Source organism: Seriola lalandi, unplaced genomic scaffold (genome assembly GCF_002814215.2).
Source record: "Seriola lalandi dorsalis isolate HSWRI2012SDOR001 ecotype SW California unplaced genomic scaffold, Sedor1 jcf7180002054983, whole genome shotgun sequence".
Lineage (NCBI taxonomy): Eukaryota > Metazoa > Chordata > Actinopteri > Carangiformes > Carangidae > Seriola > Seriola lalandi.
Window position 1 is genome coordinate 1,300,313 of NW_019525532.1, and position 20,179 is coordinate 1,320,491.

At 40.2% G+C, this 20,179-nt stretch overlaps 1 protein-coding gene across 1 annotated transcript in view; it reads left to right on the top strand.

Moving 5' to 3' along the window:
* The first annotated feature begins 4,118 nt into the window (after positions 1-4,118).
* actn3b (actinin alpha 3b) overlaps positions 4,119-20,179 on the top strand; it is a 35,346-nt gene continuing 19,285 nt past the window's right edge. Inside the window, exon 1 of the mRNA XM_023396805.2 lies at positions 4,119-4,494. Within this exon, the coding sequence (XP_023252573.1) occupies positions 4,360-4,494 (135 nt within the window). The 5' untranslated portion in view covers positions 4,119-4,359. The remainder of the gene's footprint in view (positions 4,495-20,179) is intronic.

Here is a 20,179-nt window from a genome sequence, read left to right on the forward strand (position 1 = left end):
GGTCTGGTCTGGTCTCTCCCTGCTGCACCAAATTCTCCCCCTCCGTGTGTCTTTGTGTCCACTCTACTCTCAGACCTGCATGTGTGATAATCTGTAACTTTGCCGCAAAAAAAAAAAAAAAGAAAAAGCCCCGCGACAGTCCAGCTCTGAACTAACTATCTCAACTGAATTAGGTCACCGTGCCACCTGGAACGGCCAGCGTGCAGCCGTGCGTGAGCGTGGCGGCTTGAGCCATGGGGACGACTTTTAGCGCGACGCCAACGCAGTGGGAACTTGTTCTCTCTCTCTTCACCACCAAGGTAAATGAAAAAAAAAAACAAAACAAAACAAAACAGAAACAAAAGCACTGACCTCTCCTCTCCCCACCTGCCGCCCCTCCTTTGACTGTGCCTTGACCAAACACTCCTCCCCCCCTCCTCTCCTCTGCCATCACCACCTTCCCACCCCTCTCCCCGCTCCGTAACTCCTCCTCTGCTGCAATGGCAGTGCCACACCTACAGCCTTGGGCTTCTCCTCGGTGGGGGTGGCGGGCGGGGTAGGGTGGTGTGGGGCTAGGACCCCCGCCTTCACAAGACTGACTGTCTCGCATCAGCATACAAGGCGACTGACTGTGCCCTCTCTGCCCTGCTGGTGTCTGCTAGTGAGTAAAAGGGAGTGTGTGTGTGTGCGTGCGTGCGTGTGTGCGTGCGTGTGTGTGACAGACAGAAAGAGAGCATGGATGTCTGAAGAACTTGTTGGGTGGTGTTTCATTGATCGGTGAGGCTTGGCACATGCGGACACACCCCAACCCTCCCCCCCTTGCCCGCTAGTCAACTCCTCTCCACCGCCGTATTCGCCGCCCTCACACCCTTCCTTCCCTTTCTCCCACCCCCCACCCCCCCCTTCCTTCCACCTCCTCCTCAACCCCACCCTACTGTCCCTATGCGCCTCTCCTCTCCGCCGTTCACACACAGAGACACACACACACACACACAGCGCTTTTTTTCCGCCGCCACCGCCGTCGCCACCTTGGATCTGGGTTCGTGGCTCTGGCTCGGACTCAACTTCCCAGAACCACCCACCTGACCCAACCTCCCCACCCTCCTTTGTTACCATAGAGGCCTGGGCGTGCCAATGGACAATGTGTGTGTGGTGGCCCGCCGCCGGACTCAGTAACATGACACAGAGAGACTACAATGGTGGACAGATCGCTTTGCTAAAACTGTTGAATGCTGGGTTTGCTCCACATGGCTGTGGAAGGGATCTTAACACCTGTTTCCCAAAAGAACTTAGCTTCAATGCATCAAAAAATGATTAACCAACCTCCTCCTGTTGAGGTCAACAATTCCCTTACCTTTGGGTCCCTCACAGCCTGTGTGCCAATCAGAAACGTCCTATAAGATAGGCCTATAGGTATGAGGCCAGTCTGACCTGTAGATTCTCATCAATCTCAGGGTTCCTATAAGACTTTTCTGGGATGGCAGCTCTATTCCTGTAATACTGTGATCAGCTGGACTGGCTGGATATGTGCTCTTGAGTGACTTGTATGTATGTTCTCACCTGTTAAGATTGTCCATGTGCTCTGAGATAGAAAGCTTAGCCCTCGCGCACACACGATCCCACACTCACCGGCTCTCAGTATGTGAGATGGAGTCACGGCAGAGAGGGTTGTGTCTTCTGTCTGCCTAACAAACAAAGTGAAGGGTAGAAGGAGGGGAATGAATAGATGAGCTGATCATAAGGTGAGTTGGTAGTGGAAGGTGCTCCTTAACCTCACCTTCCTGATCTTGGAGGACCCTATTGTTGATTGCAATAATAGTTATAGAGGCCAAAATCTTATTCTTAAAAAGGCCAGTTTAAACCGGACATTTTATCGTCCACAGTGTGTACTGATAATGCTGCCTTGTCTCTTAGGTCTCTTGTTTCTTGGATGCACGTCGTCTTCGTTTACTAAAATTTAGTCTTAATCTTTTCACAGCATCGAATCACTATACATGTCAGGGGAAAAAAAAAACAATGCAACTGCAAGTTAGTCTTTCCTCAGAGTTCCTCTCTAAACGATGCAGCAGCAGCAGAGTGAGCAGATCAAGCGCTGGCTCCCTTCCTGGCCTCCATGATCAGGACGCACGGTGTTCCAGTTTTGTTTTTTCCTGCAGCCACCTCATCCTCCCCACTCTCCCAACTCCTCACTAAAGGCTTCTTCAGGTGCTTGTGAGTCTGGGGCTTTTCTGTGCTTGGGTGAATGCAGCCACGCATCTCTTAATACACCCCCCCCCCACACACACACACACACACACACACACACACCCCCAACCCCCACCTGCTCTGAATTCACAGTCACACTACTGACAGCCAAAGCTCGCTGCAGCCTCCTCCCCACTTCCACTTCCTCACCCACTCTCCCTCTGCCTTCTGTGGTTTGGACAGATGAGGAACTGTAATCCAGATGCTCTATATGCACACGTCTCTGTATTGTGTACGTTTTTTTTTTTTCTTTTTTTGTTTTCTTTTTGATGGGATCCCGCAGGTTACATCTGTTCTCCTGCAGCAGCTGAGATGTGCAAGTGTGTGCATCTGGAACACAACCCACTCCAGTTAGGTTTGAGCACAACCCATATAGACCATATTGCCTTTTTGAGTTTGCAAAGTGGAGATTCAGTAGGTTTCATTAATGGGATCATGACTATTCTAGCTCTTCTAGCACAGACGGGAATCACAGATATCAGACTCTACTGCTGCTCATCCTTCTTCAGCGGTAGAGTCATACCTCAGCCATTACCTCAGCTACAGGGGATGCACACAACATGAACCCCTGCAGAATACAATACAGCTCAATACAGGACCCCTGCCTTAATGAATTAGTTTAATTTCGATTGAGAATTTGTATAAAAATGAGGTAATTCTTGGTGCTGCAGGGTGCGGTGGTGGTGTATTGGCCTGCATTATATTCTGAGGTGTTACTGTTATTTTGTCCATCACTGACTGTGTATGTTTAATAGCCACCAGAGGCCAAGTCTATCTTTTTCTGTGGTCCATTTTATTATCAAAACTTGCATTATTGTTGCATTATGTTTACAGTGATCAATTCCCTCAGCTTAGTAGCAGCACAGTGATGTACCTAATGGTAACCACAAATAGTCACACGGTATCTAAGCGTCCTCAAGTAGGTTAATGGACCAAGCTGAGTGTAGTTACATTTAAATACCTGATTAATTATGATATAAATCATTCTAGTTTCCAAAGACACATCAAGGGTGACCGAGTAATGTGTCACCCCGAGAGGATAGCAATCTGGATCTGCTCATTTCAACAGAATTTGTTCCAGCACAAAGTTGAATGGGATGGGATTGGGTGGGATAGGATGGGGGGTGGGGGGGCTGGGATCGTAGTTGATGAATGTTAGATGAAATGTTTGCGTCAACATGTTTACTGTGAATCACAAATCCTGATATAAACACAAATTATATTGTATGGTTGTGGATTGCATATATATGCCTTTTAACCTGTATTTCTTAAAATGTTGAGGCATTTTTCAATCTGCATGCAAATCATGAATAAATTCATTTTTAGCTCATATAAGTGCCTGAATCTCTTTTATTGTAATTACAATATACAATGGCATGAATAGCTCTTGATAGATTGTTGGATACCCTGCAGTCTATTTTATAATAGAAAATAAACAGTGTAAACTATGCATTTACCTGCAGCCTTATCTTCAGCAGTGTGGAATAAGATGGTTTGAGTTGCTGTCAGTCTTTGCAGCAGTTAAGCAAGTCCAGGTCTGTTTTTCCTGGAGTGAGATAATAATGTAATGTAAAAATAATATCTTAGATTGTCTTTTAATCATGTATGATTAAAAGACATGATTCAGTCCTTTCTTTTGGGAGAGGTATAAGCTGCAACTACAGAGGCCTGGGTTTGCCATTGAGGATCACTAACAGCAACAGGTGCATGGCACAGGCCATAAAAACCTCGCTAGGGTAAGGGGGCGTAATTGACATCTCTCCTCACCATTCAGAAGCCTGTTAACCCTGCTCGCGGGAGACTACCCCGCCTTTTACACCTTATTAGGGTCAGAACCTGATACCCATGCTGTCGGTTCCCATACTTATTGGGGTGCGGTCACGTGTGCCACTTTTGACCAGGAAAGGAGCACCGGCCAGCAGGGTCTTCTGGTAGTGGGAGCACCACCTCCGCACAGGCACCTCGCACCAGTGGAGTCTGGTCTTTGCAGCCCCTAACTGTCTCTCCCCCTGTAAGCGAGACCCCTCGTCTCAAGGAGGTTCTTGCCCTCACGGCGTCGTCGTCGTTTCTATCGCTGAATACTTTTTGTTACTATAAGCTGAGGGGGACGTGAGAAGTCCTGACAAAGGCGGCACGATGACAGCTGTCGAAACCCATATTACATACAGCAACTCCTATACGATCACCCATGAAGATGCGTATATGACCCAAGAGGAGGACTGGGACAGGGACCTCCTGCTGGACCCTGCCTGGGAGAAGCAGCAGAGGAAGGTAGGTTTGGATTTGGAGGCTTGGATCAGCAGGCTACGTTTGTGCCGCCGTGCGTAATTACGCACAGATTTACCCATGTCCTCACGTTGTTAACAAGTGCATCTTAGCATGTTAACATGACAAATAGGATTGTTTCTTCTTTTTTTTTCTTTTTTTTTAATCACTGGCCTCCCCATAAGAGTGTAAAGTCTATAACAGACCAACATGAAACTGGGCATCTGTGCTGTAGCTGTCCTCGCACCTGGCACTTCAGTCCTGCTGGAAGCTGCATGGGCAGATATTTTAGGCCGTGGAACTTTCTTAGTGTTGTCTTTCAGTTACCCCCGATTGCCTTGCGAAGACTGTCTAAATATAATACCACCCTCCCTAGTCCTCATCCTTCATTTGAATCATAACTTATAAAATACACACGTTTATCAGGTTTTTAACAACATTAAACCTACTTAGAGCAACACTGAGTGCATAGGCAGGGTTGAAGAGAAGACAGAGAGAAACTTAACTACAGTCATTTTGATTTAAGTCAGTTCACATGCTATTTTAGGCCACATAAGTAGGCTAAGGATTATCAACTGGACAAAGTGTGCAACTGCCTGGGGTCCCCAAAAGATCCATGTTTACTTTATATTAGCACATAATTTGATTAATCACAATTTTTTTAAAGGGTATATTAATGTGCACCATGGAGCACAATATCATCTATATCAGGTCCTCCATCTTTCAGCTTTTGACCCATGGTCAGACAGTCCTTAGTTGTTTTATTTTATATTGAGTGCATGTGTTGTGTCATTATATTTTATCAAATTGCTTTCATTTTCACAGAAAACTTCAGACAAAGGTAGTATCACTCCATCACAGGAATATTGTATGACTACAACCAACATTTATTGTCATTATCAGTATGTCTGACAATGATTTTCCTTGTCAGAAAAATAATAAACAAAAATGCCCATCATTATTTTCTGAAGCCCAGATTAATGTATTTAACTGCTTTTGTTGTCCAAGCAACAGTCAAAAACCCAAAGAATTGTCTGTCAATCAACTAATCAATTGATCAACTAATAATCTCAGCTTTAAAGGACTGGTTGCATTTCTGGGTGTCTTGAGAAGTAAGGTGCCTTGTATTATGGAGGTCAGTGGGGGCCCAACAACAAATCTTTGCCCCAGGGCCCCCTTGGAGGTTATTTTGTCCATGTTTTAAGTTAACAATATACACTCAAAAGAAAATAGCATTTTCCACGTTATTGACTAATTTTAAATACAAGAATTAGAAAAAAATATTAGGAAGAAGTCTTTTTTAGCCTGTTATTATTAGCCCCATTAAGCTAGCCGGGAGAAGAGGCCGGGCGTTGCCTTGGCAACCAACTGGCCTGATCGCGTTGTAGACGAGCCTGATAGGTGCGTTTAATGTCGGAGCTGAAAGATAACTGACACAGGTAAACTGTGACAGAAGCGTCACACGCAAAAGTTAACGCAGTTTTATCACTTGTTTAAATGTTCACCTAATACAGCCTGTCCTGTCGACGCAATATTTCAGATAAGTGGAGAGATATTTATAGTCCTTCGTCGGCTAGCTAAACGTTTGTTCTACTGGTTCCAACGCCATGGACGCCATGTTGGTTAAGCCTTTTCAAAGAAATGACCAGTCTTCGTCCTCCACCACAGATTTCCTGGAGCTCAAGCTGAAAACAATGTCAGGTAGATCATCTATTATGTTTTAGCATTACAAATAAGTTATAACTTTTTTTGTCAGTATCAAACTTTATGATATTAAAGTAAGTCTAGAGAGTATTTCAGGCCTGGCTATTGTGAAAAACTGCCCATTTATTTAAATTAGTAATATGTAATACAATTCAACCCTGAAGCCTAGCCAAAGTTTACTCTGTTTTTACTTTTGAAATTTACAGATTGATGATTAAATTAAGGTAGCTAGGAAACGTTTCACCCACATCCCAGAACTTGTACAGACAAATATAAGCCTGTATTGAACATATTTTCATATAATTTAACTCTTCTATCTAGCTGGCATAAAAAATATTAAGTTAGTGGCACAAAGGAAAGAAATTTAAAGCCAAAAACTTTTTCAGAAGTGACTTATGCACTTGCTCATATTGTGTGGTTAAAGAAATCAAGAATTATGTATGAAAGTATACAGTACTAGAAAATAACATTTATATAAATAAATGCAACTAATAAAGGATCAAGTTGTAGAAGAGATACAATAGTGACTTCTGGCTACCATTATTATGAAATATTTTTTGTTCCAGTCGAATATAATATGACATAATATAACAGTCTTTAAGAAATTTGAAAATGTCTTCAATACAGTTAGTGTTGTCAAAAGAGGTTCAAAATATGTTTCAGATTTAAATGTAATTATTAGAGAAAAAGTCCCAAATGCAAAATCATGATTAGCAAACTGGACACAAGAGGCCAACCAAAAGACCGTTTTTTGTGTATTTCTACTTAATACAATTTAACAGTTGGGTTTTAAGTGTCTTGCCATTTCCTCTGCTATTATATGATTGCATGCTTTTTAAATGTTGTGTACAAGTCGGGTGATACAGGCATCAGTACACTCTTTGTACAGTGTTTGAACAAGTAAATAAGCAGAATTTTAAGTCGCCCGGCTTTTTAATCTTTAAAAATGTAATTATTCCTCGTTATCTTCTTAATTTATGTACTTTGTGGCTATCTCACAGTGTGTCACATATCAATATTAAAAATAATCACACTATTTAAATTTATCCATCCATGCCAAAAGTGTACTGAATCAAATTTATATCCTTTTTCTTATATGTATCGCATTTTAGTCCACAGGGATAATTTTAATATAATCTATATAATTTAATTTAATCTAATCTAATCTAATCTAATCTAATCTAATCTATTCTAATCTAATCTAATCTAATCTAACAACACCTAATCTGCATTTTTGTAGTATACAACATCATAGACCAGCAAAAATGCAGCATGGCATATTCGGACAGCACTGCATCGAATCTGCAGTTCTGTCAATGCAAAATGTCCCCCCACCTATAGTGCTGAGACACTGTGACAGGCTGAGAGACCTCAACAGATGGTAACAGAGAGAGAAAGAGAGAGATGGCAAGGCTGGTAGATATACACCCCGGGTTGGTTTCACAGACCTACAAATAAACATCTTCCTAAAAATACTTTTCAACTTGCTCGGCTCCAACTTCGCTCCCTCCCTCCCTACCTTCATCTCTTGCTTTCTTCTTGTCGCTCTGTCTTTTCTTCAGTAAGGTTGAACACTTCCTCTCACCACCCTTTTTGAAATATCCCTTTACACGTCTTTGTGTGTCCATGGCACACTTTGTTTTGTTTTTCTGTCTTTTGTCTATTAGAATAGTTCCTCTTTTTTTGTCTCGCACCTGTCAATCTTTAAATATATAAGACGATATATAAAGGCCTTGAAAAACCTTGCTGGGCCAGGCAAGCCCCTCTCTTTAGTCGTCACCTCTCAACCTCCCAGGGGAGTAAGTCATCGTACTCCATTGCTCTTCTCGGCATGTAAAATCTAGCTTAAGGAGCTGATATCAGCCCATAAATATAGCCAGTGCATCATTTCGCAATGTAATGAATATGAAAGGAAATCCTTGCTCCACCTGTTCTCTTTTCTGTCCTTGAAATTTCAGTGGAAAAAGCTGCTCACCACTTGCGCAGTAGTAAAGTGTTTGTCAACACACAGTGATGCCCGAATCTGATACTGGTCATTAGAAATAGTGTGTGCTTGGTGTGTGTGTGGTGCCCATGCGCGTGTTTGAATCTTTGTACATCTTGACATTGGTTTATATTTATCATGAAGCAGCTCTTGTGGATTGCTAGCTAAATGATTCATGGCTTGCTTTGGACCACGAATTTAATTTAATAGGAGTTGGCAAATATCATGTCAGATATTGCATCTGGTGAAGGGTGTCAGATGGAATGAGCTATGAAAGGACAGAGTGATTACATTTGGCTACATCTTGTCTTTGCGATTTCATTTTATCAAAGTAACTGTAATCCTAGAAATAAGAAAGGCTGGGTTGTCAGGCTGATTCAAGAGATTAGGCGAATAGGCCAGCTGAGGACAGAAGTAGATATTTCCATGAACTCTCAAAGCTTATTGATGTCTGCTTCACTTAGATGTGGGGCTGACAGCCTGGAGAGGTCTTACTTGAGCAAGTCTACAAAAACTAGTGGATGTTCTAAGCAGGATCAATACCTGTTTAAAGATTAACTCGCTGCAGAGGACTGCACTCACAAGACCATGTGTAATGCTGAACAAGAGGCTATTCATTAGAGAAAGGAGGATTACGTTTGTCATGGTTGTATGCTGGTACACCTTACTGCCAGTACTTGAAATAACCTTCATATGTTGTAGTTTGGCTACTTTTTGTTTGTATAATGTATTTAAATATTAAAACTAAATAGCAAATCTCAATACACCAGGAATGTTCACCACTATGACTAAGTTCATCTTCTGTTTCACATAGTTTAAGAGTTCAGCTGCTAACTGACTAAGTGAATGACTGGCTCCTTAGCAAAGCTTATGCTAGCAATAACCTATAAATACCCATTACATAGGATTATTAACAGCCTTATTGGCTCAGATGACCTGTTACCCCCATGAGGAATGCTTAGAATATACATAAGCACATGCACAAACACATAGGAAATCAGGCCCTCCCTCATGTTCAAGTTTGCAATTTTTTATGGAAGTGTTGTACATTATTGGTTTTATACTTAACATTGTATGGTAAAATGCTAAATTAATATTGTGAAAATTACTACACTATTGTCTTGATTTTGCTATATAATTATATTTATAAAACTAATCAAAATCATCTTCCCATCAAATTTTCAAAAATATACTTGCAAATTTTGTCACAATACAATCGTATGCTAAGATAAAATATTGTGTCATCACTCAATCTCATGTGTAAGTACCATGTTAATTAATAATAATGACCACAAATGGGACTGATGCATCTTTCTTGGGGCAGATTAAGTTGTCTTTTTTTGCACAAAGCCTAATTATCAACATTTATTCCCAGGATTAACAGGAGTCTTCATGCATTTTTATTCTGTAAAAACTCAAAAGCATTGGTGCCTTCAAGCATTTTTCTCCATGCTTTTTTTCTTAAGAGATTTGCACTGAAACTTATTATATTTCCCTTTTTCTGTTCTATTTGATTCTCTTCTATTCCACAGGGTGTAAAATGAATGAAGTGGCCAAAAGAGTGATCATCATCAGATTCAGGTGTTATAAAGTCATATTCAGTAATGTGATATTTACCCACTCAACCTAATGTAATGTCTCTCTGTGTGGGCGAGGAGAGATCTTAGGGTGCTGCGTAATCAAATCTATTCTCGTCTAATCTCATTTTGCACTTTTAACAACTCAGCCAGTACTGCAGCAGCCAGACAGGGTCATTGATTTCACCTCCTACCTGATGTTTTGTGAGACAATACTAAAACACTGGCTCTCCGTAGGTAATATTGAAGAAGTGATTGGCAATAAATTTAGCTCTGCAAACATCGGTTTCTTCATTTGATAATGATTATGGTTAACAGCAGCTTATAGAAACACATATTTCGGCTCCTTCCAAATGCCGTCAGGCACAATAAACTGGTAGCACTGTCAGTTGCAGTTGGTGGGAAAAAAGTGCATCAAGAAAAATGGTTTAGCCATGATAACATGGAGGTTTCTACCCTTTCCATCTTCCTATGGTCCTTGATAAAACTGTAACATGTTTTTAAAAATGTATGTGAGCTGCACATCAAGCCAGTGGACAGTCTAACTGAAAATGCATTATCACATTACCAGTGCTAATGAATTTGACATGTGTTCCCTTAACAGCCAAGATATGGTGTTTCATAATGATGGTGCATTGTAAATTGCTCTCTCTAATCGGAGATGGGATGTATTCATCCAGGTCTCTTTTTTAGAGTTAGAAATGATGTGATTTTAATGAAAGTGGACAAAAGGACAATAGAAAGGAATTTTTCACTGAGTGCCACTGGGACCATTAATGAAGAAATTGCAATTGTTTTGTAATTCACAGAATTGGGCCTGCTCCACTAAACTGTGCTGAATGCCTGGGCTACAGTACCTAATCCCCAAATGCAACTGGGTGAGCAGGGAATCTTAAATTCCTTCCCATGATTCACTCTGTCAGGGTCATGTGATCACAGTGCAGGAACAGTTACCCTATTGAGCTGGTCTCTGGTCCTCTCAGCATATTTTCACTCACTCGACCAGTGAAGTACAAGCACATACCGTTTTTTCAGGGACTAAAAAGAGTCTACCAAGCAAGATTATTTGTGATTTTTCAATTTCAGTATTTAAAATATTTTTGTGAACAATAAAAAAGAGAAAACTCACAGTAACAGAATACTTAAAGAATCTTTTTGTGCAGATATTTGAATGAGGTAAAAAGTGAGAAAAAATTTGACAAGGCCACTTTTATACCCAAAACAAAAAGAGTAAAGTTAAGAGTCCTTTCCTGTGCACACTACTTTATGAGAGAGTATTAATTTATGTCTAAGCAAAAATATTCTTTTCATGAATCACTTTCATAAAGTCTCAGCTTAGCATTACAGTCCAGTGAATAGGACATATACAAAACAAACGTTTAAACGTTGGCAAAATTTTAATGTTTATCCCAGGTGAATTGTGTAAAAAATAATGGGATTAATTAGTGCAGTGCTCTGTAACTGTTTTGTGTGATGCATGTATAGAGTATGTGTTTGAGGGTTAAACGTAAGTGGAGAGGTGAGAGAGCTAGCAGTCAGATCAAATAGCAGTTGCTATTCCAGAAGCTGTGTCCATGTAGGGAGGCTTCTATAAACTGCTTTAGTGCAGTCGCAGGAACCCTGGGAGGCCGTAGGAAGGGCTAAGGAGTGTGTGTGTGTGTGTCTGCGTGCATACGCGTGTGACATATTCTTCATATACACTGTATTTTATTAGCATGAAAGAACGTCTCCAGTGAGCTTTGCAAGTGAGTTCTTATGAGAATTGGGATGCAGTTTGAAGACAGAAAAGTTCTTGCAGAGTGTCGTAATTGCGAAAGCAGACACACGATACATCAGCGGTGTCAGAATCTACCGAGTGAAAGTAGAAAATGATGAATGATGGGCTCTGAGAGCAACCATCTTGATCTGATCAGAGCGGTCCTGTGGGTCTGTAAATAGAATAAAAAGCTGGATTAGTTATAGAAAATTACCTGGTTGACAGTGGTGTTACCTCAATTACAGATATGTCTGCAGTTTTGTGTGTGTGCATGCAAACAAATCTGAACCAAACCATGTTTGAGGTGATGCAGTACAAAGCAGCAACCATCCCAGATTTAGTTATTATTCTTCAGACTCAGTGCTGGTGTTGAAAATGGAGACTTGTGTTTATGAGTAAGAGCCACAAGTTGCCAAGTCTGTGACCTCAGTAGCAAATAACACACAGAGGATACATGACCGAACATCTCCAAAATGTCACCTCGGGTCCTAATGGTGTCAGACTCAAATGCATCGTTTATATCATTCAGCTTCCTGTAGTAATGAGACAAACTGAACACTGAACCTGTTTTTATAAAAAAGTGAACTAAGCTCATAATGTTATGGCCGAATGTTGGCTGCATGCAATAGATATTTATAGGTTAGTGGAAGCAGAAGCTACAGTCGTCAGTTGGAAGTCTGCTGAGATGATAGGTCTCTTATAATAGGTCTGAGGTCAGGAGGATATCATTATGTACTTTATAATGGCTTAAAAAAGCTGCAGTCTTCTGCCAGAGCATTGCTAGCTCTAGTTAAAATATCAAATTGTGAGCAGAATATAATAATCTTTGACTTCATCTAACCCTGAGATGTAATTTTATGTATTTTTGATTAGACACCCTACTGTCATATTAAGATTTTGTGCAGTCAGTGTACGACAAAAGCCGTTGTTATAGTCTCAGCTGTTTCGTGCAAAGCGAAAGATGTTTATTAGCTGTTACAGCAGATATGCTACAGGTGTTTATGCCTGCAGCTCTCAACAGATGCTAACTGAGGACTTCCTGAATGACGAAGCATACAGCAGCAGTCACGTGGTCAGTCTGCAGCCACTTCAGTTTCACAACCTACAAATAACAAAATGAAATCAGAGTTGCAAGATCATCTGACTAAACGATTAAATGACGTTTTTGTGGTTCGCTAATTGAGGCAGAAGTGGAATCACAAGGTCGACAGTGACATGCTCTTTTAGCTGAATGAATGCTGGGAAATGTAGCTGGGTCGCATGTTACTATAGACAGCCTTAGATCAGTTTCACACATAGGCTCTCATGGTCAAGGTTGCTGTTGATGGAATTAGCTGACCGTAGATCTGCCTGGACAGTTTTGCCTCTTATTTCAGAGAAAGAACTCGCCCACTGAAATTAGACACAACCCTCCTCCTCCTCCTCCCCACAACCCGTTCTCCCTCTTAGGCCAGTCACACTGTCATAAATCCTCCCCGACCACTTACACCAATTTATCTCCCTCATCGCCAGTCTCCGAGTTCAGAGCTCATTAAACAACAAAAGACTCAGCATGCTGCTGCTGCCAACAATGAACCGGTACACTCACCTTTATTCTCCACCATCGATCATGCAGTCAGTCAATTCATCTGTTGACTTGTGTAACAAGAAAGAGGGTGAAAGCTCAGAGTGAACAATGAAAGATATGGATGCTGTGTGTGTAATTGTGTGTGTTGCAGCACAAAGAGAACAACAGGGTTATTGCATACATACTGACAATTTAAAGTCACAATGGCATGAAAAATAACTTTTGATCTTGTTGGCTTGTTTTCAAAGTCACTGTTCACAGCAGTATATCAAAAAATGCAAAAGAAAAAAAAGTATGTTCTTGTATTTTTACATCAAAAACAAAGTCATGAGGATGGCTTGTTAGCAGCATGGTTCTAGGGATGTGTATTGGTTGGTCCATCACTGGTGCAGGCTGAAATATCTCAGCAGCTATTAAATGAATTTTCATGAAGTTTTGTCCTAGTGACTTTGGTGATCCGCTGACTTTTGCTCTAGTGCCGCCACGAGTTTATCATTTTGAGTGAAATGTCTAAACAACTATTGGATGCACTGACAGTCTTATCCCCCTCAGGATGAATTGTTATAACTTTGGTAATCTCAGACATTTTGTCTAGCGCCACCATCAGGTCAAAATTTCAATATGTCCAGTACTTTGGTTCATGACTAATTACTTGCAAAATGACATTCCCATCAACCTCAATTTTATTTTGAGTTTGGTGCTGATTAGTGAATGTTAACTTGGTAATAGACTAAGCCAAGATAGCAAAGATGATAAACATTACATATGCTTAATGTCAGCATGTTAGCGTTGTCATTGTATGTTAGCATGCTGTCATTAGCATTTAGCTCAAAGCACTGATGTGACTAAATGCAGCCTCACGGAGCTGCTAGTATAGCTCTAGACACTCAGTCTTGTTAGCTATTATGTCATGGTGTACCTTGCATCAAAGGTTGAATCACAAATATTTGAATTATCTCTCCCATCATGTGCAACTACAATCTTGTGCATGCAATCCAATGAGGCTTCACAGCATCCTCTGTGAGCTCAAATGACATCAAATAAAAGAAACATCTGTCACTCTTCCATTGAGACAACTAAAAATTTGAAACATGTCACTGTGTTCTTGCTCTTCAATTCCAGTCAGTATGTGTGGTTCTTCTGAAAAGGGAACACCTGTGCATGTGCACACACACATACAGGTATATACACACTGCTGAAGGGGCACATTGTTATAGTATATAGTTTTGGCTGGTATTTCATTTTGGCATCATCATTCTGGTGGCACATCAACCTGGATCCATGTGGCAGTGGAACATAATGTAAGTCAGCATAATGGAGCAGAGCAGGACACAATGTTTCCCCACAGTAAGCCCAAGCAATTAATATGACCACGCAGACAGATGGCTCTGTCAAAACAAGTGATTGACTGAACCAGGTTAGCCATCCGTTCCCTTGAGTTGTTCAGGGAACAGAGCCGTGGACAGAAAATAAAGTACCTGGCTTGTAGATGATGTGGTACTGGATTGTCAGGACAGCATTTCCATGTAGCACAAGCCATTTTGTTATTTCTTAGAGCACAGTGACACGACATTGCTTGTTTGTGTGTTGAATCAAAATCAGATGGCTTTATAGACTTTTCCACATTAACATGCTACAAGTGATGTTTTAGCTCAGGGATAGCTGATGTGGAAACACAGCTTTGCATTGTGAATATAAATTTATTTCAGAACTGAGCCTAATATGTTCTGTTTGTGCAAAACTCGTTACTCCTTAAATCTTTAAAACATTAGCATTGCTCTTACTGTGTTTGTGGGTAGAGGACTGTCGTCTTTCATCACCTGCTCCACCTGTTCTCTCACCATCTAAAATCCCCTGTGCCTACAGTATATCTCACTGGCATCTGGCAAGGGTTGATACACACATACACACACACTTTGACTAGAGGAGGTGTCCTAGGCCTTTTATCCTCTAAACACAGACATAAATCCATCGGTTTGGACTCGGGCCTTGCACTGGAGGCCAGTGGTGGCCCTGTTGTCAACAGGGTCTCTGGGATATTAGCCCGTTAATCCTACATAGAGAAGAGGAGGAAGGCAAGGTTGATAAATTGATGTTGGGGAACGATTCACTTACAGTTCAGCCCGCTGAAAGTGTAACTTGAAACTACTGTTCCAATAATATTCACCCAGGTTTTGATTCAATATGAGATAGCCTCTCTATTTATTATCTGAATTGAAAGAACATTCCTATTTATTTATACTTTGCTAAGTTTCCTACTACTTAAAATTACATGTGCCTGAAAATGAATTCAGCACGCCCAGAACTGACATTAAGGCCTATGCTATGCTATTCTTGTACAGCGCTTTATTTCTGAATTAATTTGATGACCTTTGCATGTGCTTCCTCTTCTGCTAACAGAAAATTGTTTCTTTTTTTAGTACAGCACTCTTGACAATAATTATATTTTTGCTTCTGTCTAAAAGTTTCCCAAGGTAATCTATTTAAGTATCTTGTTTTATTCAACCAACAGTCCAAAACCTAAAAAAGTTCACTTTACTATCATATAGGACGGAGAAGAAGAAGAGAGTCAAATCCTCACAGATGAAAAGCTAGAACCATTAAATGTTTGACATTTTTATTTGAAAGTCTACTAAAATAATTTATAGATTATGAAAATAGTTGCAGTCTTTTGTTTATTTTTGACTTGTTAATTAATCAAATAATCATTACAGCTGCAACAGCAGCATTCAAAATGTGAATGACATTTATAGCCCCTCTTTGTAAACGTCTGAGATAAATCTATGTTCCTCCCAGCGGTTTTATCTTGTGATCTTTAAGTCAGAGCTTCTGTATATCTATGAGCTGGAAGAACTCCAAGAAGTGATTTCTCCCCTTTAATTTGAGATGTTTTTAAAAGCACAAAGATGTTAAGCTAGCCAGTACATACAAAAGAATATTTTTGGGAAAAAATACTTTCACGTAGCAGAAATGTTTTTTTTTATTTCCTCTCTCCGGTTTTGCATAAACACAGTCATAACTTAGAAAAGAAAAATGCAAGTTAACTTACATCTTCAACCTTTTTTTTTCTTCAGTTTATACAGATGCTAGTATTGTTTTTGGAGATATGTCATTGTGGTGATGTATTCTGCTGTTCATATTAAAATATTCAATCACAGTAATAAATGTCACAACAGGTTTTCTGCTGCTACAGAGATGATGTCACCATTTGTAGTGTATGAGAGGAAGTTGGTTGAATGCTACTGGCAGCAGCTTCTTACTGTATGTGTAATGGTTGTTTAGGCATAATGTGAGGGGGTGTAAGAGGTAAGTCCATGGGGCAGGAGAGTTCAGGTTGGCCTATTAGAGGTGTGTGTCAGGGTGGGTGGGGGTATCAGCTCTCGGCTCTTACGTCATTGTCCTAAATCGTCCCTGTGGCACCCAAGTTCAGGGCTCCAGGTCTCTTTGAGGAGGGATATTTAAAGCTCACAAGGGGAAGGAGAGGAGGAGTTGGGGGAGAGAGAGGGGTAGGGGTGGGGTCAGTGGCTCCTAAATGTCGGCTACACCTGTTCTGTGTTGTAACTCCTCTTACGTCTCTCTTTACCTTGTCCTTTCACTTCATCGGCTGTTTAAACTCAGTGGAGGAATTCAGCCTGATTGTTGTTTACAAGAGACCCCTGACGCGAGAAAGTGATGTCACACATAAAGTCAGTTAGAACCAACGTGACGATTTGATGAGTGATGCAAATAATGTTGCTTCCTCACTGAGTCCGTTTTGCAACAGGAAGCAGCCAGCTGTTCTGTTGTGTGAAGGCCTTGGTCTTAAACCACGGTAGTTGTATGGTCTCTGTCGCACCAAGTATCAAAAAGTTGTGTTTTCTTCCCTTGGATGTATATTTTGGTTCATGTTTATAGATTTTTATATAAATTAGGTGCATAGTGAAATTAACAGTTTAGGTCAGAGTATGAAAAGTCACATACACAGCGAACCTAAGAAAAAAAACAAAAAACAAATACAGCACCATTGACACTTGCTCTGAGATGACAAGTGCTGATGGGAGTGTTGTCTGTCCACTCAGAGCTGATATGGCTCAAGGGTGACTGTTCACATCTGTCAGAAGTGTTAAGGTTGAGGACTTGCATAAGTGCTGTCACAGGGTTGGTTTTCCACACGGTTTTGATCTGTGCAAATCTTGAAAAATGTCACCCTGTCAGTGTTTGTTTTTTTTCCAATGTGAACATCAAATACTACTTCACTAATGTGAAGCCTCAAATATGTTGATTTCAAATTTTTTTATTTATTTTTTTATGTTTGAGTTTGATATGAGTAGAGCTCAGCAGCGGAGCAGTTTTACTCCACCAGTCCTGACAAATGAGCTTCTCCTCCACTCGGTTGCATCCGGACAGCTTTTTACATTTTTACACTGTCAGGCAGCTGTATTCAGTCATAGCGTCCTACTAAGACTTGGCCAGTGACAATGTGAAAGTTGTATCAGCCAACAGTGTAAATTACACTGAGAATGAATGTTGAACACAATTGAAGTTTGTCTTTCAGTGTCTGAGTCTTACATTATTTAAAATGAGACTTACAGTGTGTCTTGTTAATGTTAAACTGTAGTTTGAAACTGCTTTAGGTGTCTATAAGTACTATTCATATTTGGAATAGTTTCATGAAGGATGTGGTCATTTTGGGGTGAAATTGATTCTTGTTGTTTAAAGATCCAGTAACTGAGATGAGCAAGTGGAGCAGTAGTGTTTTGTGTCTGATTTTTTAATAACTATTGACCTGTGGTTTGTTGACACTGGGAGCTGCCGGTTTTTTATTGTGGGGGAAGGATGCACATCCTCTTCTCTGTGCTAACACTTACTACTGTCAGACAGGTGGACTGGACTGAAGTGGCGATGGTTCAAAATCACAGTTTTTACATTTGTAAACTTAGATGATTTAGGTTTGGGAGATTAGTGTATTTAGTTTGTGTTGAAAGTAGGTTTATATTTTGATATTATTCATACTCACTGCAGTCATCTAACATGAAACAGCTTTGTTAATAGATTAACCTTTAAAAATACTTTCTTGTGTTTATGTATTTGGGATCTTAGTTGATCCAAGTTTGAATATGTGCGTCCTCGTGCATCACAAACATAGTGACCTCATAAACAAAAGAGCACTGTGTTTTTATGTGCTGGCTATAATTGTATTCGCTGTGAGTGCATGTGAGCAGTCTGTGATTTGTTTATGTGGCATGCGTGGATCTGTGTGTGAGTCCAGGACATGTCTGCTGAACAGGTGTGTGGCAAAGGTGGCTATAGTGGACAGGTGTGAATGGAGTCAACCATGTCAGCCATGCAGGCAGACTATTTTTACACCAGCAGTGAGACATAAATACCTGTGTTATATTAATGTATCAGATATTACAAATGATAGTTAAGTGAGAAGAAGTGGGTAGAAAACAGACAAAACAGATTTCTATCAGATTTTCTACAGTTTTTTTGTAAATTAAACATTTTTACTAAGATTTTCAAGCACTCTCTAAGAAATGGAAATAGCTTTAAAAGTACCACATGCTTTTGTTATTTGTTATCAATATTTTGATTGTTAAAATAAATAGTATTAAAAGAACAACACCAAAGGGAAAAAAACAAACCAAAAGAGACATACAAAACGAAGAGAATGAAATAGAATACCTGCCTGTGCATCTTAAGTGCTACATCAGGACTTTTATTTAAACTTAATTGGACTTGAAAGAATGAGGTTATGGGCTTGATGTTCAAAGGTCCAATAAAAGTGTCCTGTCTTAGTTCACCATGATTCTTTAAGACACCTCTATACAATAACATAGGCTTCATAAAGTGGATTATAGTGGATTTTTAGCTGCATTTCTGGCTCATGCAGTCCAGTTAGCTGTTTTTAAAAGCTATGTCTTCTGATTATTTCTTGCATCACAGTTCTCATATATTTTCACTGTACGGTAGCTTTGTGTCATTGGGTAAAAAATACACAAAATCTTGACCGATTCAGCGTAAAGCTGTACAGAGATTAAGGGATTAAGTGCAGGCAGTGTTCCTTGTAAGCCAGATCAGTATTTTCATTCCACACAAACACTACAGCAGCGTATTCCCCTAATAAGATCAGCCGTCTCTGATTGAAGGTGCAAATTAGTGAAATCAGCTACTGTAGACTTATGTAATTAAATCTGCACACTCCTCTATGGACAAAGACTGGACACCAGTGAGGGAACATTTCAAAGAGGTTAGGTGTAAATTAAAGTGTAATTATTCATCTCATTAGCAGAAGTGTGAGGCCTGATGTTTTATTTCTGTCAAAGGATGGTCTGAGACAGAAATGGAGCTGTACAAGTGTAAAGAGTACCTTGATATAGCTGGAGTAACACTCACTCCAGGCTAATTATCAGGTCAGACACGGCTGAAGTGTGGTTTCAAAGTGTGTGTGTCTGTCTGTCTGTCTATCTGTCTGTCTGTGTGTGTGTGTGTGTGTGTGTGTGTGTGTGTGTGTGTGTGTGTGTGTGTGTGTGTGTGTGTGAGAGATGTGTTAAATTTGCACAATAGAGGGTGAGAGGCACATACCTGTAACATACTGTAGCAGAAGGACAGGCAGATCAGCGGTGGGAGGCATGTTGTGTCTGCTCTGTGGAGAGATGTCATGTCATGTCACAGGTAAATGCAACATATCCTAGTTAATGTCTCCTATGTCAGGTAGCCTTGACTTTATATTGAAAGATTTATCTTTGAATCTAACCTTAATCAAAGCCCAAAAAGAACAAGGCATAATCAAAGCTACAAGAAGACATATTCATAATAAAATAGAGCAGAGAATTATCATCCATCCATCTTTTATATAGAGACACAGAAAGAGAAATTGTTGATAATTGATAATTCAGTTCATAATTTTCCAAAGACAACTACAATGTACTTCACTTTTTGCTTACCTTTTTGCAAGATGGTGTTTTTTGGGACATATCCAGCAGTCATCTGGATTGTTTCTCTTCAACTCCTCTCTTTAACATAATGATTAATAATAAATGTTACCATATTTTCTCTTGTGAATTTACCCTTTATTTAAGGCTGTCCACTTATCAGGATCTCATTAAGTAAATCATCACCAA